The sequence below is a fragment of the Arachis ipaensis genome, chromosome B6, assembly GCF_059453495.1.
Source record: "Arachis ipaensis isolate K30076 ecotype BB chromosome B6, ASM5945349v1, whole genome shotgun sequence".
NCBI classification, from domain to species: domain Eukaryota; kingdom Viridiplantae; phylum Streptophyta; class Magnoliopsida; order Fabales; family Fabaceae; genus Arachis; species Arachis ipaensis.
The window spans coordinates 129,977,978-130,003,727 of NC_142441.1; the positions used below are offsets into that span (position 1 = coordinate 129,977,978).

The 25,750-nt window shown below is 35.2% G+C and overlaps 2 protein-coding genes across 2 annotated transcripts; both read right to left on the bottom strand.

Moving 5' to 3' along the window:
• Positions 1-9,909: 9,909 nt before the first annotated feature.
• On the bottom strand, positions 9,910-17,343 carry LOC107604898 (DEAD/DEAH box helicase). Its single transcript, XM_016306611.3, has 14 exons — positions 16,825-17,343; positions 16,409-16,696; positions 15,861-16,086; positions 15,374-15,619; positions 14,452-14,586; positions 14,241-14,365; positions 13,914-14,053; positions 13,572-13,642; positions 12,596-12,757; positions 12,292-12,378; positions 11,988-12,161; positions 11,812-11,856; positions 11,002-11,358; positions 9,910-10,639 (listed from the first exon to the last, which is right to left on the bottom strand). The coding sequence occupies exons 1-14, from the start codon at positions 17,157-17,159 to the stop codon at positions 10,538-10,540; spliced, it is 2,493 nt and encodes an 830-aa protein (XP_016162097.1). The 5' UTR covers positions 17,160-17,343; the 3' UTR covers positions 9,910-10,537.
• Positions 17,344-19,485: 2,142 nt separating this feature from the next.
• Positions 19,486-24,221, bottom strand: KUP3 (K+ uptake transporter 3). The gene is made up of 8 exons (XM_016306610.3): positions 24,069-24,221; positions 23,279-23,519; positions 22,926-23,171; positions 22,446-22,757; positions 22,171-22,223; positions 21,691-21,805; positions 21,348-21,602; positions 19,486-20,881 (listed from the first exon to the last, which is right to left on the bottom strand). The coding sequence occupies exons 1-8, from the start codon at positions 24,111-24,113 to the stop codon at positions 19,794-19,796; spliced, it is 2,355 nt and encodes a 784-aa protein (XP_016162096.1). The 5' UTR covers positions 24,114-24,221; the 3' UTR covers positions 19,486-19,793.
• Between the last annotated feature and the right edge of the window lie 1,529 nt (positions 24,222-25,750).

A 25,750-nucleotide genomic window follows, 5' to 3' on the forward strand; every position in this document is an offset into this window, starting at 1 on the left:
GAATAATGGGTTCCGAATTTGATCTAATATAAGAAAAAAAGTAAAATTTTTTTTTAAATTACCTAAACCAAAAAACTCAAACAATTATTTCAAAAAATTAATCATTTCAACTCTAATTTACTAAAAAAATTCACCCAAATACCCTCTTCTCTCCAAATCGTCTACCACCCCACCCTAATCAATCACCCCACCTCTCTGGCATTAGAAGCTTCCTCACCAGCCATCATCGTCCACTCTTGTAGCTCTCTCCCCCATTACCATTGCAGGATCGTCATCAAACAACCATCCGTATATTTATTAAAATAATCATCCGACTACCTAGTGAAATGACCATCCAGCATTTGTTAATTGTATACTTAAATTGAATCGAACAAAATAATCATCCAATTAAAAATTAAAATAGCTATCTACATGCCTAGTGAATTGAACATCCAGCACATTTGTGGGGTGGAGAGAGTCGACGGCCACGAATGGAGGCGGGGGAGGAAATCCGGCGACGAAGCAGCCACGCAACAACTTTAGCTAGGCGAGGTTGCGAATCTGCCCCGTAGGCTTCGAACCCGAACGCGCAGCGGCCAGAGATGAAAGAGGACAGACGACGGGGATAACGTGCGTCTCGAACGGCACGACAAGAGGCGGCGGCCTACGGTGGGTCTGCACTGCTGGCGGCGGGTGGACAACGATAACGAGAACGCACGGAATTGCTGCGGCGCGATCTTCCGTTGTTACGGCGCACAAGCGAAACGCGGAGAGACTTGGCGTCGGCGGTGGGAGGCTGGGCGGCGTCAGTGGGAGGATGGACAACGTCGGCTGGGTGGTGTCGGACAGGACAACAGGGAAGTGCAGCGGCGTCGGGGTGACTCTGCGAATCGAAGATCGCAAATAGAGAATGAGAGGTTAGCGTGATATTGGGAGTAACTGTGCCAATTGTGATTTGGTTTAATTGCAAATCCTTATTTTTCAAATTTCAAAATCTGAAATTAAAAATAAGTAATTCATAGTCTAATTAATGATTTTAATTTTAATTTCTTTTTTATTCCATTGTTCACATTGTTTAATATTCTCATTGTCTCTCAATATTTTTTCTAATCCTAATCAAAGTACAATCCATGGTTCTAAAAACCGAACCGGACTGGTCGGTTCAACCGAAATAACCGGAAACCGGTCACCTAACCGGTCCGGGTAAGGTCAGAAACCGTCTGACAAAAAACCGGTAAAAAACCGATCGAACCGGCATTAACCGGTGAACCGGGAGAACTGTCCGATTTTTTAGCGGTTTTTGGTTTGAAATTAAAAATGCTAAACGACGTCGTTTTGTCTCTTAAAAAAAAAAAAACCATACGGGCAGTACAGAAGGCTCCCTCTCCCTTCACTTTCACAATTCACGCAACCTAAACCCTATCAGAGAACTCAGACAAGAGCAACCCCCACCAACAGCTGCTTCTCACCCTCTTCTCCTCATCGTGGAACATCGCCGTCGCTCGCGCCGCCCACTTTACCGTCGCACGTTGCTCATCTTGTCGTCTCACCTCTTCAGTCTCCGGCCTCTGCTCATCTTGTCGACTCACCTCTACGATAAGCACTTCTCGGCTTCTCCTCTCCTCGTTGACGTAACCAGCGTTGATCACTCCACCCACATCCCTCTGTCTCCGGTTTGTTTACTTCGTCTCTGTCGCTGGCTCGCCGTCCAAATCGCCTCTCTGCTCGCCTCTCCATTCTTCGCGGCCAGATCTGAGATCTACCTCTCCCAATCCAGCGTTATCACGGCGGCCAGATCTGAGATCTACCTCTCCTTCCCGTTCACCCACTACTCCATCAATCTGAGATCTGTTTATTTTTTCTTAATGCAGAGTTCAATTTTTGAATTCCTGCTGTTGTCACTATGAGAAATCTTTTCTTTCTTGCTGTTGTGGAAATTGGAATCCCTAGAACTTAATTTGTTTGCACTTGTTCTTTGGTTATCAATTGTGTCCTGAATGTATTGTTGTTAATTTTTATGATCTATGGGTATGTGATTTTGATGTGGGCTTCTCTCACTTTCTTGTTTGTTACTGATTAGTCACAATTAATTAGTTTCTAATTTTTTTTCAAGTACTCTCAAGTACTCTTCTTTTCTTTTGTTTTCTGAAACTCTAGAAACTTGTTTCTGCATAATTAGTTTGGTGGGTTTGGATTCTGAGTATTTGTTTTGAGAATTGTTGCTCATTATCTCAGTAAGAACTTGTTAGAAGTTAATTAAAAATTTTTTATTTAAAATTTTATTTAGAAATAATTAAATTTTTAAAAATTTTATTAATATTTAATTAAACCAGTTCAACTACAATTCAACCGAGTTTGAACCATTAAACCGTTAAACCGATCACTTGACCGGTTCAATGACCGATTCGGTTTTTAGAACCTTGGTACAATCTCATAGTATAATCATATTATAATTAAATACGAACTCTATTTATAATCAAAGACGTTCAATGTAATAATTAAACTCAAAAATCTAAATTCAAGTTTTTTTTTTTTTTACCAAAGATATGAGACTCGAACCCACAACCTCTTAATTGAGTATGAGGAGTCTATGCCATTTGAGCTAAAATTTGAGCTATGGGGAAAGATAGGAGACTCGAACCCGCAACCTCTTAATTGAGTATGGAGAGTCTATGCCATTTGAGCTATATATTACTCATTGGCATCTAAATTCAAGTTTAAACTCCCTTATAATTACACTATAATCAAACACACTCTCAAATTATATTACAAAATTCAATTATAATAAAACGTACGCAAGATAATAATCAAACTCAAAAATTTAAAACTAAATTAAGAAAAAAGGGTCAATATAACGTGTACAGGAGCAGCAGACGCATTCTATTCTACCTATTCCTGTAAAATAAGAGTAGATATAATTGTAAAATTTGTTATTCTTCCAGTAGTTGCTGCTATACTAGGTCCACCAAGCACAAGAACCTCTCGTTCTCATTTTATATACTTCTCTTAAATTAAACTTGTGAGACTTGATACCACTTGAACCATGAATAATCAAACTATTAAACTATATAAATAAACACTTAATTATTTTATAAAATGTACCTTAATGTTAAAAATAATAAAATTAAAAAAGAAATAAAATAATCAAATCTGAATTTGAATGGACACTTTTTATGCAGAGACAACACCAATCAAAGCAAGATAAGATGAATTAAGGTATATAAAGTTGAATTTTGTAATAAACGTGTATGTTTTACTTTAATTTCGCAACGAACCTAACAACTTTCAAAGTTTTAATCAATTTAATATACATCAAGCGTTATATCAAATAAGATAATTTGGAAAAAGCATTAATATTTGTATGTTCTAGAATAAGCTCATGATAAATTCATAGTAAGCTTCCATGAAAAATCATCAACTTAGGAAGTCATAACCTCATCTTGCGGTAATCTTCCAAAAATATACCAATTCCTTAAAACAAGTGGAGTTACAAAATTCAGACACTTGGCAACTAAAATCACTGTGATCTACAATGCGACACATAAAACTGATAAGTGATAACTAATGGCCATTACTTAAGTAACATAGCTTTATTCACGTATTTCACTACTTATCCCCTTCTAAATTTTTATGGTAATGTTGTATATCTCAGTTTTATTATACTAGATAAATAATATGTCAAAGTGATCTAAATAATTAAAAATTAGAAATAGTGATTCTTAAAAAATATTTAAACAAAGAAAAGAAAATAGAAAAAAAAAATCAACACAAGAAAAGTATATTCTAACAAGCAGTATCATGATTATTTTTTTTAGTAAAAAAAAGAGCACCTCAGAAACTCTTGCCAAAAGAAACAAACGAATAATACACTAGCTCATAATAGTAACAATTCTTGTAATTACAAAACTAGATATTCAAAATTTTGAACAAGATTCACTGCTATTATACAAAGAATAATCAACCAAATTCAGAAACAACGATCCTAATTTTTTCCCCAAATAAAAAATTTAAATAATTAGAATTTTCGTTAAAAATATCAGTAGAGTGTAGAAAAGGAAGGATTACCATGTGTTCATAACACGCAAGTAATCCTTAAAAATCTATTTTGTGCTTAAACTTTATTCCAATAATATATAGATCAGATCTAAATATCTTTAGACGCTTTAGTAAAAACTTTATTCTTCGATTGTACGAAGACTCTATGCGTATCCACACCGAGACCAACCTTTGCTGTCAACTCATTGACTAATGGACATCTGATCTAAATTGAGGAACCTCTTGTAACTTTTTGCACACCATAAAATTCTTCTCCAAGAATTAGGTTCTCCTTCTTCCCCCCTCCTCCTCCTCCTCCTCCTCCTCCTTTTTCTTTTTTGTTGGTTCTGATTTTTTCTAATGCCATCATTAAATAATTTTAGTTCATTTTTTAGTTTATTTCGGTTCATTTGTGTATTAATTGAGGTTCATTTGATGCTGCTGATAAATATCGACCAAATTTTTTATTCCTTAAGTAATTTTGGTTCATTTCTTAGTTTAATTGAGGTTCATTTGGATCTAGAAATGAATTCGATGTGTGTTTTGTTGATGATTGAGTCTTTTTTACTACTTGTTTAAAACTGAACTAATTTCGGTTCAAAACTTGGTCAATATTTAACAGCAGTATCAGGTGAATCTCAATTAATACACAAATGAACCGAAATTAGTTCAGCTTTGAACAAGTAGTAAAAAAAGATTCAATCACCAACAAAAACACATCCAATCCATTTCTGGATCCAAATGAACCTCAATTAAACTAAGAAATGAATTAAAATTATTTAAGAAATAAAAAATTTGGTCAATACTTATCAGTAGTATCAGGTGAACCTCAATTAACACACAAATGAATCAAAATTAGTTCCGTTTTGAACAAGCAATAAAAAAGACTCAATCATCAACAAAAACACATCAAATTCATTTATGAATCAATAGGAACCTCAATTAAACTAAGGAGAAAAAGAAAAAACGCAGCAACAACAGCAGCAATAAAAGAACAACGATTGAGAGAAAACACGCGAAGAAAAAGGAACGCGATGAAGAAGAAGGAGGAATGCGAAGAAAAAGAAAGAAGAACGCAAAGAAGAAGAAGAAGGAATGCGAAGACAAAGAAGAAGGAACGCGAAGAAGAAGAAGGAACGCGAAGACAAAGAAGGATATGTTTGCGTTAGTGAAGCGCGTGTGTATACGCTGGTGTAATGAAAGTGATTTTTGTTGAGTTTAGACCAAGTTGCTAAAAAGACTTAGATGTGTAGCTGGAGTGTAATTATTTATATTAATAATATATCATAAATTTTATATTTTTAATTTATACTAATAATATATAATTTTATATACACATAATTTTTACATATAATTATAACAGAAAATATAAATTATAATTAATAGATAGATAACATATCTAATTAATATTTTTTTATATCTAAGTTATAATTTATTTATACAGCATTATAAATTATATTCATGTTATTTGAGTTACCTCATAAATTTAGAGTTTAAACCAACTCATAAGCATTTAGTGAGTTAAATTTAAACTTGATTGTTAATTAGTCGAACTATGAACTCGACTCATTTTTCGTGAGTCAAACTTAAATTTGTTCGACCTCGACTCAACACAACTTATTTCTAAATGTATGTAAATAGACTCAATTTTTGTAGGAATAAAAATAACTAATGACTTAAATTTATAAATTATTAAAGAAGAAAGGCGTTCTCAATACAATAACATATATAAATAATTATTCAAACAGTAGAAAAAAATAAGTACAATTTATTATTTGGTAAAAAGTTCTCTTAAGAAAATGATACCAACTACTTTCAAGGCAGTTTTCGATAACGGAAATGTTTGGTAATAAAAAATAATTAACCAAAATCAGAATCAGTCACAACCTATCTTATTTAGGATTCATTAATTATTACAGTAATTAATAAATATTAAATAAAGTAAATTTTGACTTTTTTTTGTCTCTCTAACATTATCGTATTGATAATAACACTAAGACTAATATTTATATGTAATTCCAATAATAATAAAATATGTATGTAATAAATTGGAAAGTATAAAATAAGATAAAACACATAAACAAACAAAATCAAAACCAATATTACATGATAGTCCTAAAAGCAATAATGTTACATGCATATCCGATTTTGATAATGATACTATATATATCGAAGCAAATCAACTCGATTTACCCTTTCTCCATGTAAATCGAATTTAGTGAATTCGATTTAGCCTTACACTATATAAATCGAATTTAATCAATTCAATTTAGCATTCAAACATATAAACCGATATCATTGGATTCGATTTACCAACATAGGACATTGTATGGTGTAAATCGAATCAATTACATTCGATTTACTGCATGTGGTACAACATAGCTAAATCAAAGCTTATTGATTCGATTTATATATATAGGCCAATGCTATAAATGGAGTTAAATTAATTCGATTTACTATTATACTTACGTATATAAATAGGAGATGAACATGAAATCCTCATCATAGTAGGACTCACAATGGCTAGTGATGATAGTTATTTAGTTCTTGTGCACTATAGAGGGTCGATTAAGAAAAAAATGCGAGAGGGAATAAAATTTACTGATAAGAATCCGTTGAGTATTTTTATCAAACCTTTTACGAATTTCATTGAATTTCAGAATACTATAATCCAAAAACTGACACTGCATGACATGAAACGGGTGGAGAATTATTCTATATAATTCCGGTTTCTGTTGTACGTGATAGTGTGAAGTACGATTCCTTCATCATAGACAGTGATGAAGATTTGCAAGGTCTGTTCCACTATCGTTGTCAGTTTTTCGAGATGAGGACCCATGAGCTATTGGCCAAGCTTGGAAATGTGGTCTGTAGTTCAAGAGGGGATCGAACTGGAATCCTCAATCTTTAGCAATGGTAAGAGCCTCTAATTTAATGCCTATTGGTGTCTCATCTTATGTGCCTGTCATTGAGGCAGTTTTGATTGCACCTCCGTCCTTCGCAGCTGCTATTGCGATGGCCGATACTCCTATTATGATCTCGGTTTTCGAGGAGGGTTGAGCACCAAATGGTGTCAAAAATGTACTTCAGGATAATGATGATGATGATGATGTGGAGCCCGCCACGATTACTAATGATAGCGATCATGAAATAGCGAGGAGTATTCTAGTTGGGGTGGTGGAGCTAGTTCGGAAACTCAGTAATACCCCCTGCACTTTTCGACTTTAGATTTGGATGTCATGACACAGCAAGGGTTACCAGAAGTAGCTTCTGAATTTGGGACCAGAGATACACATGATACAGGAGTCTAGCAGAGTTCCAAGTTGGTCAGCAGTTTCAAAATAAAAGGGAGGCCATCTTAAGCGTGAAGACTTATAGCATCTGCCATTGGGTTGCGTACAAAGTGCTAGAATATGATCATGTCAAGTACCATGGAAAGTTTAAGAAATTTGGCAATGGTTGTACATGGTTGATTCAGATCACTCTTCGCCAGTGGAAGGATATTTGGGAGGTAAGACGGTACAATGGACCTCATACATATCTGGCCACGTCGATATCTAGTGATCATAGAATGCTTGATTATCATATTATATCGACTTTCATACTGCCTATGACTAGAGTTGATGCTGCTGTGTTGATCAAGGTACTGCAGAATGCAACAAAGGCACATTTCGGATTCAGACCGACTTACAAGAGGGTTTGGTTGGTTAAGCAGAAGGTCGTTGCGCAGATTTATGGAGATTGAAAAAAGTCATATAATGAGTTGTCGAGATGGGTACTGGGTGTATAGATAACGGTGCCAGGTAGTGTTGCAGTGTTGAAGACGAACCCTGTGTGAGTTGGTGGGCAAGTCAATAAGCCATCAGCTTATTTCCAGCGACTTTTTTGGACATTCCCACCGTGTATCTAGGACTTTAGGCATTGTAAGTCGTTGGTTAGTATTGATGGAACCCACTTGTACGGCAAATACGGGGGGTATATTGATGGTTGCAATAGCTCAGGACGGGAATTCCAACATTATTCCCATTGCCTTCGCACTTGTAGAGGGTGAGAATGTGGAGTCATGGTCATTTTTTTGTCTCACCTTCAGCAGCACATAATGTCTCAATCGGGTATTCTAGTTATTTCGGATAGGCACAACAAAATCAAGGTTGCATTAGAGGCTCTTGATGGCAGTTGGCTTCCACCTAGTGCCTACCAGGCATTCTGTATCCAACACATGGAGGCAAATTTCACCCTGAGTTTTAATGGCAAGAATGCACAGAGATTTTTAGTGAATGCTGCTTATGCCAAGACTGAGTTGGAGTTTGACTACTGGTTTAACATTCTCCAGTCCGAAAACTCTAGAATGTGTGACTGGGCTAACAGGATTGAGTATGAGCAGTGGACTTAGCATCGGGATGAAGGTCGGAGATTTGGGCATATGACTACTAACATCTCCGAGTGTGTAAACTCCATACTAAAAGGTATAAGGAACCTTCCAATTGGTTCGTGGTGAAGTCCACTTATGCGAGATTGGCCGAGCTCTTTGTTCGCAAGGAAAGAGAGGCAGAGGCACAGTTAGGAACTAGGCAGCATGGAAAGTATGCGTACTAACCATCGATCGGGAGCTCTATCTGGTACGCTACATTCTGTAGCGTAATCGTGCACTCCTCGAATGGCATATGGAAAGTATGCGTCTCCGAACGCCATCTCTCCATGAATGCACTTACTAATGGCTCATCCAACTTAAACCAAGTCTCATTCAATCTCGCAAGATGGTATAAACCGGCCATCTGCAAGTACGGTATGATCCTATCGTCTATGGGCATACCATGCTACCTTCTCATGCTGGTGATAGATCGGTGGGCGGCATAACAATAAAAAAAAAATTGTTTCTAAGAACCATAACAAAATAGTTCACTAAAAAAATATTAAATAATGAATGTCCTAATCGAAAAAATACCCTAAACCCAAACAAATTATCTTACAAGTTCAAACAAAAACAAAAAATCTGAATTAAATTTAAATGGACCTAACTCGGAAAACTCTAATAAAAAGTAACTTTAGTGTAAAACATATCCATCACTATTATTAATGGCACTATTGAGTTAAATTAAATTTTAACTAAACTAATTTTCACTACTTAATCTAACATTTATAACTTACAAATTCTAACCGACCTTCTAGTCACTATTCTAACTAACAGTTATTTATAATCACTATTCTAAGCAGCATTTGTAATTTCAAAGTTCTAATAAATTACTAAATTACTATTCTAACCACCATTTGTAGTTTAAAAATTCTAATTTCTAACTAAGGTTTATAAACAAATACTCTAAGTAGCTTAATATTACTAACATTACTAATCTATCTTGAAAAAAAAAATTGTTCACTAACCTCTCCATTGATACCACCAGCAATATGGACAACTCTGTCCAACCAATAAATACGGCTCAGGTTGTTCTCCATGTAAGTAATTTTGAATCTTGTAGTATTATTGCCAAACTTTTTTCTCTATGGTGCGTTTGGAGAGTGAGAAAAATTGTGAATTGTAATTCGAAACAACTGAATTCGAATTCTATATATAAGTCTAATATTAGTAAATCAAATCTAATACCTTCCATTTAGCTATGTCCTACAGTGTCTATAAATCGAAGCAATTTCATTTGATTTATTATGTATAATTTGAAACTCGTTATTTTAAATTATCATATGCTAGTCATTTTACCGTTTTTAACCTACTAAATCGAAGATATATATTTTAATTTAAAGCTTTTTCTACTAATTCGATTTACATATAAACACAAACAAGATATGCATGTAACGTTATTGCATTTAGAACCATCATGGAATAATGGTTTTCATTTCGTTTGTTTATGTATTTTACCCTATAAAATATTAAATTCTAAGAAATGTCTCCTCAAATAATTTCCATTACAATTGCATGCCACAGTGGCATATAAAGTTACACACATTCCTAGGAGGGAAAAGAAAAACAAGCACTTCTGCATTTTGATAGCTACAACAACAATAAACAGAATTATATTTCTTGCAACAAGTAACCTACTTTTGTTACCATGTATTAGCAAGAGGAAGAACCTGAATCTTCATATTGAATTTCTCCAAATCAGGTAACTCCAATGAAAGAGATACCAAAAAGAATAAATAAATAATTAAAATACTGCGGTAGCAGCATCCTTTAAAGGAGTCCTTGATGATCAAAATTCAGCGTAACATCTGAAACTAAAATTCTTTTCCAGTGCCAAATTGATTTCCATGGCCACTTGGCAAAGAGTCGAGAACAAACAGCTAACCTCATCGCCGCTATTCGGATCATCATGTATTCAACATTCTGATCGTCCTTAATAATTTGTTTCGATTTCTCGTAGCAGCCTAGTCAGTAAAGCAATACAATCTCAGTTAGTTCCATTCGTCGCTCTCGATGCAGCATATCCATCGAAACAATGTATACTTGTGAATTAAGCTGCAAATCAAGTTTCCAAACTCCACCATGCTGGCAGAACTGGTCGATAAAAAAATTCTAGTATTTTATGAGGGCAGGTAGTGAAGCATGAAGTTCAGCCAAGCATTGAAAAAGCCAATTGAGGAGTTGTTCTTTTGGTAGCTCTAAGAGAAGCTCGGCCTGCACGAAGTAAAATCGTTAAGAAATCTGAACTTGATTAATCCACAGAAGATTTCCAGCTGCAGTAAGTATATAACAACAACAGCAACAACAAAATGCAAAGATTCGCAATTAATGATCGACATCATATTCAGGAAACTATTGGATTTGGATCAAGCTCCTCTAAAGTCAGGAGATTGGCAAATTGGTAAAGTGAGAAGTTAATCACTGTTAAATTAAAGATTGTGGAGCTCACAATTGATGGAAGTTATAAATTCAATAGTGATTAATCATTTACTTTATCACTTTACCAACCTCCTTACAGAAATGATGATTAACAAATGTAATCGAATTAGAGCGAATGATAAATCAAGAAAAATTACCTTGATTTGGTCACCTTCAAGAACCAATGAATTTTTTAGTGTTTCTGATGCCATTGACTCTATCATAATTTTGAATACCTTTTTATTTATATTTGTTTTCATTATGATAGTCTTCCCTGAAGAGTAGATTCCAGATATTCCCATATCAGCAGCCATTCTCCTCACATAAAGCTTCTTCAACAAAATCTCCATGGACCGAGGCTCTTTGCCAAATTGGCGGCGCAGACTCTCCGTAAATTGCACAAGACTCCATATGTCGTTCTCCGCAACTCTCTCAGCTTCATTTATTATTTGCATGGGGTTCTCCAAATAATTTATGTATTCAGATGGGAGATGCGGATTGATGTTCAAGTCTACCTGAAATACATAAGTATAAAGTGCAGAAGGAAATTGGAGAATCTATTACATGAACCATTCAATTCATACGCATAAAAAAACAGATTCATGTGTGTTTTGGATCCTTTTTACTATTTTAAAGTAGGCTCTGAAGTGTTTGTATTCAGAAATTATATTTAGGTCCAACATATTTACCAATAATTATTCTCCCCCATGAAAATTAAAAAAGAAAAGTCATAATTGGTGTCAACTAGATTAGCTTTATTGTCTGGTTCAAGGAAAATCTTCAAATGCAAATTATTTTCGGCATTTTCATTTTCCTGTTTCACCTCCACCAGGAGAAAACAATGTTCATCTGTCAGATTTGATTTGTGGAACCATATTTTTAGTCTGCATTCCGATAAACATGCACCAAGCGTCAATCTATGAACTTATATCTTTACTGTATCCTGCATTTTTCTATACTATGCATACCTGCACTGAGTGATAAGGAACCGGAACTACACGGTGATCTTCAACCTGCAGTTTAAAAAGCATCAAGGTTATACATATATATATATAGCTCCATGTAATTTACAGTGAGTGAGTATTTATTTTCAACTAGGATCAGTGGCAGATGGTGAAAAATAGATCACAGAATCAAAGTTAACCTTGGACAAGCTCTCAAAGAGCATCTCAAAGAATAGATCAATGCCGACATTTCCGACATCTCCTGTTTGTTGTTCACCAAATATTGTACCAAAACCTCTTATAGCCATGTCTCGCTCGGCTAGTTGGAATCCTTGACCAAGCTCATGGCATTCTTCAAGAGCTGCAAGCCTCTCCTATGGGACATCACTAAGCAGAATGTTAAATTTAGGTAATATTTAAGCAATTGGTTTTCTATATTACAAGCGGAAGATTCAATCAAGTTTATGAGTAAAAATAAAAGGTAAAAATTGATCACAAACATACCAGTGCTTGGTCAGAGAGCATACTTTTATCAGGGTAAAATAAGTGTGCATGTGCTTCCTTATCGGCTCGCCCAACCCTTCCACGTAACTAATAGCATTGCAGAGATGATAGCATTACGGATGTTAGTTAAACAGAAATAGAGAAATCAGATTAATATCACTTGCTCCAACCATAAAATGCATATATCAGAAACATAATGACAATAACAAGTTCTGAACAATGCTTGGAGTCAAAGAGTAAAGACATGACATATGAAACATGTGAACAAACAAACAAAAGAAGATGGAATTAGGAAACAGAAAACCTGGTACAACTGTGCGAGTCCAAATTGTTGAACATCTTGAATGATAATGGTATTGGCATTTTGAATATCAAGCCCACTTTCTACTATATTTGTGCAGATAAGGATTTTTGTTTCGCCTGAAGCAAATCTATCCATGGTATCCTCTAATTGCCTTGAGTATTGCTACACCAGAAAGAATATGAAATTTACACAATTAATGCTGAAACATCTGTGAAAATTGAGAATGTATATAATGCATGTATATTCTGTTGTTACAAGATAATCAATTCTAGAGCTCTAGACAATCACATGTATTTTTCATCTAAAGAAAAATAACTCTGAACTGAGTTTGTATCAGAGTAATTAAAAAAGCTCTTCTTAATTACTGCTTATGGAAGAAGAAAGCAGAGAAAGAATGGAGGACATACATGTAGCAAAACCTTGAGGTTCTTCTACCCTCTCAGGCTCGTTTCTTTGAAAGCTGTAAAACCTTTGTTTATTAATTGGCTACTGTATGCACTCCCTAGTTATTATATTTTCATTGCCTACTATATGCAAAACCTTTGTTCATTAAAATTTTGACTTCATTATTCTGTTAGTTCTTATAGTTTAACCAAATTTTTAATTAGATCCTTATAATTTAGAAGTTTGTAATTGAGCCTTTATGTTAGATAAAAATTCGCAATAAGCTTTTTGCAAAAAAATATGAAATATTCTTTGGAATAGTCATATTTGTGTTTGATGTAAGATGAACGGTGGAATATTCTAAAAGAGAATATTCTAGGATTATTGCATTTTTCTATGAAAGATAAATACTATTAAGAACCTAATTAGAAATGTTTAGCTAGTATAGAGACTCAATTACAAAGTTTTAAACTATAAGGACGTAACTAAAAATTTAGTAAAACTATAAGACCGATAGAATAATTAAACTCAAGTACTCAACATTTCTCTTTCATGTGATATGCGACAGTAGACCCAAAAAAGAAGCAACTACCTTCCCATGGGCAATGGCTATTTCAACATCTGGGAATGACTCTTCAAGAAAATACATTACTTCTTCAAGTCCTATAAGGCAAATAGTTGAGAAGAAAACAGTCAACATGGAAATAAATGTAAATTAGCAAATATATGTCAACAGCACCACCATGCACCTTGATGCATAATTTCCCTTTTATGTCCATGATTGTCGTCTCAAATTAAAATTCATAAGCTTATCTTTCTTTAATATATTCAAAGTAAATTTACTGTTATGGTAACTACTCTTCAACTTAAGTCAAAGAAATGAAAAAAACTTGACATTATGTAAATAAATGAAAAATTATTACATGAGAATCACCTTTAATACGTGGCAGAACATAAAAAACTTGACCGCCACGGTCGAGCTCATACTTGATGGCCGATATTACTCTATCCTTACTGAATGCAGAAAGGTGAGTCTTGATGGGAACTCTTTCTGGAGGTGGGGTTGTAATTAAACTGAAATGGAAATTAACAAACGAAATTACCATAGTATACTTTATGCTTGGATTAGTTGGCCTTAACTGATCTTCTTTTGATTAGTGCAAGTTTAATGAAAAATGCTAATCTTGCAAGAGATGAAGTGCTAAGTAATATAGAAGCAGAAGATAAAGAAGGTGAAAATAAAATTGTTAAAGCTAGTTACCTAGCATCACGAAACCCTGTCAAGGCTAAATAGAGAGTTCTCGGGATAGGGGTTGCCGATAGAGTAAGTACGTCCACCGAAGTTTTAAAAGAAGCAATCCTCTCCTTCTGTTTGACACCAAACCTCTGCAATGCATAACTCATTACTTAGTAGAGAAAAGCAATAGGACTGTAATTGCAAGTGAAACAACTATTGCCAAGAATTGGCAAACCTGTTCCTCATCAATCACGAGCAGGCCAAGTTTGTTATATACAACACGATCTCCAAGAAGCGAGTGAGTTCCAACAACAATGTCCAGGTCACCATTCTTAATCTTGTCCAATTGTGCTTCTTTCTCTGCTCTGGTCTGCAAGTAGTGATAAATCACATAGTCTAAAATTGATTGACATGTTCCTAATTATTCATAAATATCCACCAAGATGATAACATTTTCCCTTGATGCAGCTCATATTTCTTGAACTTAATAATTGGCTAAATATCAATTCCTACAATGTACTTATGCCATCAATTTTAAAGAAAAGCTAGATTAATATATATAAAAAATGAGGAAGCAAGACAATGCACCACTCGATTACGTATATATGTAGCAGAAGTACATCATGTATTGTCATATAATAGCCATGAAAATGGAAATGAAAGAAAATTTTAATATAATTGAACACCAAGCATAAAATAACACCCTTTATAAATGGAGATGCCAAACCAGAAGAAGGAATCGTTTCCATAAAAAAGTGAGTAGGCAATGAAATATATATCCAGCGAGCAAAATAAAGAATATATCATTTAAAGTCAGAAACTTCCAATTTGATGCACTGATAGGGTTCTTCACAAAAAAAGAGCTACTGAAAAGACATCACGTTTATCCAATAAGTGGAAACTGTTTTGTTAGTGCAGGGAAGTGTTACTTCAACCAAAAACTGACATGTATTCAGTTTAGCTCATGATTATAGTTTATGGATATTTTGACTTAGCATTAGAGAGAGTTCTTAACAAACTCAACTGGATGAAAGCATATTGTTGTTCTTATTTGACTACGAAATAAGTTAAACTATAATCCCCATACTTCATAAAATTAGATATATTTGAGTATTTAACTATAATAAAAATGGGAAAAAGAGAAAACTCGGCCATACCTGAAACCTGCTTAGTAGTCCAACTTTGAGATCAGGATATACAGAAAAGCGTTCAGATATAACATCAAAATGTTGTTTTGCTAGAACTCTAGTTGGTGCTAGAATCATTGCTTGCTTTTTCGCTGACACAACACAGTGGATAGCACGTAGTGCAACCTCAGTTTTGCCAAAACCAACATCTCCACAAATTAATCTGTCCATTGGAGTTTCTCGCTCTGTCAAATCCCTCTCAACATCAATAAAAGCCTGGACAGATAGAAAGGTACGTATTTGGAAGAGATGGAAATAACTCATAAGCATCAAATAAACATGTCATATTGAAACAAATGTGAATATGTATATGTATAAATTCTGATTTATCGTGAATGCCTTAGAACATAACATGTAATTATTTAAAAATTTTAAATTACAAATTAAAATTAGAATATACAATCATAATTAACAATTCCCCTTCCATCTAAACACATAGCATTTACTAAGATGTCACCTGTTGTTGATCAGGTGTAGGCTTATAAGGAAATTGAGCAGCAAATTCAGTCATGGCAAGACTTTTCGAGTACGGCGGTCTTCTCTGTTTGAGCCTATGTAGATAGAGCTCCATCAAGTCAACGACCATTTTCTGTATCGCAACCTTCCCCTTAATCTTTCTTTTCTCCCAACTACTAATATCATTTAACTTGCTCAATGTCCGAGGTCTTTTGTTCTCGTTTGGACTGCCAAGGCACAACCAAAATTTGACACGATCATGACCAAATCAAAACAATTCTCCAAACACAATTGACTACTAGCTAAACAAAATACTAGCTTCTCTAAAGTGCCTTAACAGGGTAAAGTGTTTGCATCAAAAGAAATTATGTCACACTTATGGTTCTTGTATCATGCAAAATTCTCAATCGCAACCATCAATTTTTTCATCGACGACCATGATTGTGCACTATCTCTCTATTGAAATGTCTAGCTAACTGACTTGTTCTATATATATGAATTACATTACAATAACAAAAAGGTAAGAGTAAGAGGGCAAGGAAAACTCACAGACTATATCTATAGAGCATTTTCGATGCCTGCTTAAGAGGAAGCTTCGCCATCCCATCAGCATACTCAATGAAAACATATTCAGTAGGTTCTGTAGAATTCTTTGGAACATCCAACCTGATCCCAACAAACCTCCCAATACCAACCTTCTTGTGAACAACATAGTCACCGGATTGAAGCGTATAAGGGTCAACCTTGTAGCTGAAGGTACCATCTTTCCCTTCCTTCCTCTCACCCTTCAGCTTCTGCAACCCCTTCTGCTGCTGCTCCTTCACCATCTGTATGTACCTATATTACACAAATACCTAACCGTATTCATATACGTATGATTTATCAAATACTGTAATCTTAAACTCCTTAAATTCATGGCTAATTCATATTGTACTCAATACTTATTTGTGAAACATAGTATGTACCTATCAGCCTCCTCTGAGTCCATAACAGTTCTTGAGACCTCCCTGCTGCCATAGTCGCGACGAATTCTCTCGTTGAGCAAGGCAATTGAGTCATTCTCAAGCTCATTCTTTTTCTCTGTTCTGTTCCCCAATTTGGAAGGGGAAGAAGAAGGGGCATAGACCCCTTGCGTATAGAATGCATTGGTGGGAAAAAGAAGTACGTTTTTCTTCTTGATGTGAAGGGCTATAGGGTATAAAGGGTGGGGGAGGATGAAGAGTTTCCAAGTTTTGGGGGAAGAAGTGAGCTTGGAGATAAGGGGTGTGGAAAAGTGTGGAGTTGGAAGGAGTGAAGCCATGGAAAGAGGAGAGTGGTGTGTGGTTTTCAGAGGGAAGAATGGAAATGGGTCATTGGAAAAGTAAAAAGTTTGAATCTTTGTGAAGAATGCGTATTTTGAGAAGATAGAATCAAATTCAGAGATGAATGTTGGAGGTTTTGGAGGGGTTTTGCGCAAACAGGGAACAAATATCTTATATCATCATAACTCAACTTCCTGTTTAATATCAAAAATATTTTGTCAAATTATTTTTTCTGGGGTTGAGATAAGACATAAGAGGCTGTGCAGGATATTTTTTTTTCTTTTCTTTTATTTATTTACTTATTTTATATATTTTAATGGGCCTGCGGTTTGGGTTCCTCTTCCAGCAAGTTGAAACAAAAAAGAAACGAATTACTAGTTTCAAGACCAAAAAATAAAAAGAAAAGGGAAATAAGAGGGATATCTTCGAATTCCAATCCTAAAAGTCAAATTCTACTTAAAAATGTTTACACAAATCAAATTTTATTGTAAATGTGGGTAGGACTCGCAATTCATATCCTACTCGCGGGTACCTAACTCGATCCAACCCGTTCGAATAGGGTAGGCTACCTGACCCGCTGCGGGTAGGGTAGGGTACGGTCTGGGTATGCTTGCGGGTAGGGTAGGGTACGGATTTAGGGTGTATCCTATCCTATCCTACCCGCACCTCATATATAACATATTTTATTAAAAAATAAGTATATAGTGAAGGAAGTGAGAGTTAAACTCACAACTTGAACAACCACTAAATTAGTTAGTTAATTTAGTAATTTAGAACATTAATTTTTTATTTTTTATGTTATTAATATGTATAAAATTTGAAATGATTGAATTTTATATTTACTTTGAAAAAATTTGATATTTTTGCGGGTAGGGTAGGGTTTAGAACTTTAGGGTGCGTGTAGGGTTAGGGTTGAGAGATTCTCAACTCGCGAGTAGGATATGGTAGAGTTTTAATAAAATTTTCAATCCACGAGTAGAGTTATGGTAAAGGTCAAACCCTACCATACCCTACCCATTGCCAGCCCTAATTGTGGGTAAAGGACCTTTCTAGCACATCCTACCCATTGCCAGCCCTAATTGTGGGTAAAGGACCTTTCTAGCACGGGAGAATCTCATTACAAAATTAAAGAAAAAATGTAAAAATTTAATTGAAAGTTTTAAAATTATAGTGACGGGTAGAAGAAGTTAACCAATCAATTTGACTCAACCGGGATATGCACTGGTGGTTCCTATTGTGTGAATAAATGACATTCCTCCTTTGTGCTCATCAACAATCGAAGCATATAACTAAGAGGAAATATGGCTGATCCTTTGGAGCGGAGGCCGGAGGAACTATCACTTTGTATCGGGCATGCAATAAATTAACATTTTTTTAGTAATAGTGCAGAGCTCTTAGGCATTTAACATGGTCTTGGATTAGCCAACCATCAATGCTTTCACAGGGCACGGGCTATCCTTGCGCACTCTCTAAATGTACCATCGCCCTTTTTTATGCTGGCTTTAGAGGAATAACTTATTTTCAGGCCGTTCTTTCGTAAAAGAGAATAACTATCAATAAGCATAAGCATGTTGGCTGAAGCCATTCAACGTAGGTTCTTTCCATCAGAACCTTCCTAGATTTGCTTGTCTGTTTTAGATATCTTTTATATTTGCTCCACTCTACTGTGTTGAGCTTTTGTTTTCAAAAAAAAAAAAACCTTCCTAACCACGATATCCACTGGTTCGTTCACAGAGCAAGACACCAAAGTAAAGCAAAACTGCCAGTCCAGTCTCAGAGCGATCTTGAGAAGAAAGCCCCTCTATGTGGTGTTGTGGAACAATTTTGCTAGATCAAAGATTGCGAGCTTCTGCGCAATAAACACCCCGAAAACCACACTCCCAAGCTAGTTGCAAACTGCAATAAATAGTCAGCAGCTCTGCATGAAGAGGCCGATGATGCAGACAAGTTCCGGAGCAGCTCTTCACCCAGCTGCCGTCTGCATTGCGAATGACGGTGCCAAAGGCAGACTGTTGAGGCTCCATGAAAACAGTTCCATCAGAGTTAACTTTCACAAACACCAAAGGAGATGGAGACCAGCGAAAAGAGATTGAGTGATGGCTCATAAGCTGGCCATGCTGCAGTAGAGCCTGGAATTCCAAGGCTGAGAAGCGATCATAATGGGGTAGAGTTAGTATTACCAGAATCTCTTTTGATCCAGGACCCTCAGCATTATCACAACCATTGGGGTAAACGCCAGAAGCACTAAGATTGTGGATTTGTGGAAGAAATGGAAGAGGGCAGTTGGAGGAAAAGTGCCCTTTGGTATGTGCTAATTGGACATAATTTAGGTGCGCAAATAACACTTTTACTAAATAAATAATCGGAAGGAAAGGAGAAAGATCATTTCTAGGTTGAGTCTTCTAATACTCACCCAAAAAAAAAAAAAAACTTCTAATACAAAATTATTGCAACTATATAATATAATTACACATTAGGAGAGCAGCATAAACCTTACAAGCGTTTTTCTCAGAGAGACCCTCCTCTGCCATACTCATTTTTCCATGAGCGAGGCAATAAAAATAACACCTATAGCCTGGAGCATAGATTCTATACAGCCAGGAAGAAGTTGTAAATCAAATTTTACCAAGAAACTAAACATAATATATCATTCCAACTTCAATGAGACTGATGTGAGGAATGTTAAGAGCCACAGCAGGACCCCTGCAATTCTTGCGTAGAAATGAGTAACCGATATCAATCACAAGCTTCTTCAAGAATGAGGATGATTTCCTAGCCTTAACATATGAGTGCCCCAATACATAAGCAACCCCAGCTTCCTTAGCTTGAATCAAATCCACAAGTTCTTCCCTAACTGCAGGATCCATACCAGGATTGTTTGGTAGCTGAAATCTTACTCGACGCCTTCTAACTTGTGGACTTTCATCATCATAAACCGATTGCAAGCTGCGCAGGGTTACAGATTTACTGCTGGGGATGGAGCTGTCCACGCCAATTTCCTCAATCTCGGAAACTATTAAGCTTGCAGTGGATTCTAAGGTTCTGGTACTTATAACAGCCATCCTCCCATCGAGCGAAGAGCTTTCAGAACTTGAGTACTGTGGTTCTTCTGCTTCCCTCTGTATAAACTCTGCTATACTCTGTATTAGATGGTTCTCGAAGTCTCCATCGTCCCTTTGAATGTCCTTGTACCCATATCTGACAATGCACCTGTACATTCGATAAGGTCTCGGACAAACTCGACCAATAAGGAATCTTTCTTCTGGGGAGACATATGGAACAGGGACTGATTTCACACAGACAAAAACTAACACCTTGTGAAAGGCAGGAAGATTTGTTACAAAATGGGAAAATATTGAAGGAATTCCAGTTGCTAGTTCTGAGTAGATGAGACCTATTCCTGGGACTCGAACAATGCCAAGGCTTGGGCCCAAACCCAGTAACCACTTCAATGAAACTTTGTTGTGCAGATCATAGCTGTACTTCCTTCGAGTACCATAATGCCATACATACATAACAACCATGAAGATGCAGGATAAGACAAGAGGAACCCATCCTCCCTGAGGCACTTTCATGAATGCTGCTGATAGATAGGTGCCCTCTATCACCCAAAAGAATAAAAGGAATGCTATAGCAATCACAACACTTTTTTGCCAGACAAAGATTGCGACCAGAGTCATCAGAAAGGTCGTCACAAACATTACAGTCATACATGCGAGTCCTGTAAATCAATGCCATGAATTAAATTCAAAACGAAAAAAACCAACATTCAAACTGTAATTTGTAACAACATTGTTAGCAGAAACTCCCGAATTCAAGGTAGCAGAGCAGGAATTGTAACACATCAAACTAGAAAACAGAAAAAAAATAAATAAATAAATAAAGGGCTGGGATATTAACCATACTATCATTATTTTCACATCCACAAGCCAGTAATTATTGTATTCTTGCTCTCCATAACAACTATTAGGACTTTGACTAATTGAACTATCAATCCGAACATATAATCAGAGGAAAACAATGATCTGAAGCAAATGAACAGAAATTTACCATACTCACAAGGAAAAAGATCCTCTAAGATGAGGATTTTGGTAAAGTGAAAAAGTGACAAATGTCTTTGTGGGTGTGTGTGTGTGGTTCCGGGGGGGCGGGGGGTATGCTTTTTTGAGCAGGGAACCTTATATTACCGTAAGCATTTCCAATTATAGTTGTGTCTTGAAATCCAATGGTTATTGCAAGAGTCAGGATCATGAGTATCCAGTTTATCTCTGGGATGTAGATTTGCCCATATATATGTTTTGAAGTGTGGACAACTTTAACTCGTGGAAAGCAGCCAAGTGCATGACACTGCTTGATGATAGAGAAAGTTGCGGTTATAACAGCTTGACTCCCAACAATAGCAGCAAGGGTGGCAACAACAAAAACAGGCCAAAATACAGGTTCTGCAGGAGAAGCAAAAAAATTAGCAATTGCACTAAATTACTGAATCTCAAAGCAGTATTAACGAATGAGAGTAACGAATGGACCAACCAGGTATTGAATCATAAAAACTGTTATGAATAGATTGAAGGTTCTTAGACAAGAAAGCAGCTTGGCCCATATACTGTACCACCAAACAAGGGTATATAACAAACGCAAATGCAATCTGCAAAAGGGAGGAAAATATTAAGGAATCTCTTGACAATTGAGCATGTACTACTTATTGTTGCTTTCCCAGAAAATAGTAGTAATTTGTAAAACTAAGATCAATTTGATTATGTTGATTTCATAGAGAAAATGGTGGATAAGAGGGCAAGAGAAAAAGAAGAGAAAAAAAAAAGGAGAAAGAAAACACTCAACTATAAGTACTACTTATTTCTAATAATACTTTAAGCCATGTACCAGCATAGTGCAACTGGTACAATCTCAGCCCAACAAGACTAGTGACATGATTGGACAGCTAAAGTAATAAGAATCATAAAATCATAATTCATAACAGATGCAAGAAATTCAGCATCAAGTTTTTCTCACCCTTATCGATGTAGCAGTGAAATGACCAAGATCTGCAAACATAGCTTCAGTTCCTGGTGAGGTAAAAAAAACTCAAATAGTTAGTAAGTTAGTATAGTATAGCATCTGAGTTTCTTAAAATCTCAGGTTTTACAGTTCTAGTAACTCAAATTTTTGACTAAATTTATACAATTGTAAATAGAACAAGGAACATCAATACATCATGCATAACATCCCTACAAACTATAGAGCATATCCTATGATATAACTGTTAAAAAGGATCAGAACTAACATACCAGTGATACAGAGAAGTATCCCTCCAAGAGAAATCCAACCTTCTTTACCAGTCTTGATAAAGAACTTGATGAGATAGTATGGGGATAATGCACGAACAATTCTAGGATTCCAAAAAATTGTGTTATACAGCCCAATAGAAAATATCGATAATAGCCAGATGATTACAACTGGTGCAAACACGAATGCCACTTTGTGTGTGCCAATGTGTTGAAGAGCAAACAGCCCAACCAATATGACACAGGCAAGCAGGACAAGCTCACCATCAGTTAATTTTCTTTCCGTAACTTGTAACCCTGATACAGATGCTAGAACTGCATGGTAAAGATCAGGCTAATTGTTAGTTTCTTATTAGAAGCAAGCCTTCAGGTAAAAAAACCAATCGAGTTCTGTTATATTATTATTATATTGGAAGCAGTTCACAACAAAATAAGATGCTACAAAGCTCCAGGCATCCCAAATTTTAATTATGAATCACTTACCTGAAATTGCTGGGGTGAGAACACCATCGCCAATGACCATGCAAGCACCAAACAACACCACAATAAGCAGTGCCGTTCTTAACCTTTTATGCTTCTCCAGAAACCTCTTCAGTGGAGAAGAGGTTATGGCCTGTTGCGAGGGACCATATTTGTAGGATGATAACTCCTCATCAGCTGCTTGTTGATTGGGGAGCAAATTAAACTTGGCGTGCCTGCAGAGCAGCGAATAAAGAGCAAACGTTCCACCTGAAGACAGCAGTATTGCACCATATGATCATAATAAAATCATAGAGCTATAACTTATAACCAACCTTACAAGAAAATAATCCTAATAAAGGCCGCCATTCAAATACCTTCGCCACTATCATCAGCACTCAATAGGATGAACACATACTTAATCAACGGTATTAGTGTCAGTGTCCAGAAAATCAAAGAAAAAGCTCCAAATATAGTTTCTTCATCGCGGTGATCCTGCAATTTGCCTCGAAATGTGCTTGTGAAAACATAGAGTGGTGAAGTGCTCAGATCTCCATACACCACACCAAAGCTTTGATATGCTAATAATAGATTCCTAGAGAGATTCACCCATGATAACTGAAAGGTCCCAAAACAGACAAAACAAATTATCGATTATCCATCCTTCAATCAAGTTCAAACAACCAAAACACTGGAAAATGAATCAGTGAAGTGAAAACCACATCATCACAAAAGAATGAAATTCAGTACAATGGCATAAATCAAACAAAAGCAAACAAATAATAATCAAAGGAACTCGAAAAAACACTTAAAATCAGCATAATTGAATATCTCATTCTCAACAGTTGTTCAAGATAATTTGAATACTTAACAGTGGCGAATCCAAGCAGATACCAAAGACACACACCTCCATGCGTTGACAAGAAACACGAACTCACATGAAGAATGAAAAATATGCTTAAACTTATTAAATTAAATAAATAAAAACAAAAAACAAGGAGAGTGCGGAGCAAAGTCAGTTACAAAAAGTTCCAGAAAGAAGAATGAGGCAAAACAAGTAGAATTCAGAATTGGTTCAGAGTAGTGAAAAAAAAATGAACTTCATTTCACTTGAATTTCGGAATAAATCTAAAGCACTGCGTTAGCGTGTTGAGGAAGAAGCCTAACCAGCGAAGGGTTCCGAGAAGTAGAAGCTCCAGATTCCGGTTCCATCACAGAGAGAGAGAGAGAGAGAGAGAGAGAGAGAAGATGATAGTAGACTACTGTAAGCAGCGAAAGAAAGAGAGCGAAACCAAACAAAACTGAACACGATACAACTCTCTTGTTATATTATATTATATTATTTTTTAATATATATATATTATTTTAATATATTAATATTATAAAATATTTTATGTCATCGTACATTTTTTTAATAATTATTTATGCATTATTTTTAGCTGTTTTGTATATGGCGGTGTTTTAAAATTAAATATATAAAAATATTTGATAATTAAAAAATTTAATCAAAAAATAATATAATTAACAAATATTAAATAAAATAAAATTTATTTTTTTTGTCAACCTAATATTATCATTATATATATATATATATATATATATATATATATATATAATGTTATCATCGTATAATCATACATTAATATGAGTCACGAGTTAGCTCAGTGATTCCAAAGAAAGATCAATAATTCAATTTAGTTAAATATTAAATGTTAGTATTAAACCATAAAATAATAATAAATTATATGGTTTATAAGATTACTAATAAATGAGGGAAAATAAATAATGATCAAATGGAATAGAGCCACAGAACGAGCAAGAAGCAATCTGAAAATTGAAAGCTGATTTGGAAATTTGCGTGTAGCGATCCGTATCCAGCGCACCAGGATGAGTACTGGTGCATGCAGCTACAGGAGAGCAGTGAGCCAGTGATTCTGTGAACCGCGCGTTAATACCACGCGATGTTTGTATGCGTGTGGTTCTGATGGTGATGTTCTATTGGATTGGAAGGTTGGTTCACTTGGTTGGGTAGTTGGCCTCCCACACTTCAAATGGCCAAATCAGTGTAGTGGATAGGTCATTTAAGTGTATGTGGTTTTTATGACCCAAAGAAAACACTATATTTTAAGACAATAAAATAAATAAATAACGGAGTTGCGGAAATGATTATATATTGCTAAATGTTAATTTACCATGTTTCGTTTTTTCTTTTATTGATCTAATTTCCATATTACTAGTGGTACAAAAATATTAAGTGTTGATGGTAAAAAAATAAAAAATAAATAGTGTTTATTTTTTTTTCCACTCTTTGTACTAACTTTTAGATGAGTCGATATTTTCTTTATATCTTTCTTTCCCTTTTTTTGGTTATCCACTCTTTTCTCTTATTCTATTACAAGAAATACATTTATTATCGTTAAATTTTCTATTGAAAAATCTGATATTCACATCAGAAAATAAATATTACTGTTGAAACATAAATTTAATGTTAATTTTTATCTTACATATTTCTTTAAAATGACGAGTTCATTACAGCAGAATTTAGCATCTAATTAATATGACGATAACAACTTAAAATCAAAAGTTAGCATTCCACTAAAAATTAAAAAGTAACAAAATTTGAAACCTCTTTCTCCTTCTTCCCAAACCATTCCTAACCTTTCTCTTTTTTTTTTTTCTTCATGAATCCCCAGGGCGGAGCCTCATACATTTTAAAGGGAGCAATGACCCCCCAATTTAAATTTTTTTATGTATATAATCTTTTAATTTTTACATTGCCCTTTCTATTCATAAAAGTTTAAAATGCTGATAAATCTATCCACGAATAAATAAAACTATCATTTCTACCC

Excerpts from the sequence above, each read along its gene's own strand:
- LOC107604898 (XM_016306611.3), bottom strand. The coding sequence starts at position 17,159 with ATGGCTTCACTCCTTCCAACTCCACACTTTTCCACACCCCTTATCTCC. Across the intron at positions 13,643-13,913 it reads TGTTCTGCCACGTATTAAAG|GACTTGAAGAAGTAATGTAT; the intron begins GTGATTCTCATG and ends TTTGCCTTATAG. Across the intron at positions 10,640-11,001 it reads TTGAAGGTGACCAAATCAAG|GCCGAGCTTCTCTTAGAGCT; the intron begins GTAATTTTTCTT and ends TACTTCGTGCAG.
- KUP3 (XM_016306610.3), bottom strand. The coding sequence starts at position 24,113 with ATGGAACCGGAATCTGGAGCTTCTACTTCTCGGAACCCTTCGCTG. Across the intron at positions 21,806-22,170 it reads TCACTGCTACATCGATAAGG|ATTGCATTTGCGTTTGTTAT; the intron begins GTGAGAAAAACT and ends TCCCTTTTGCAG. Across the intron at positions 21,603-21,690 it reads TTTTTATGATTCAATACCTG|AACCTGTATTTTGGCCTGTT; the intron begins GTTGGTCCATTC and ends CTTCTCCTGCAG.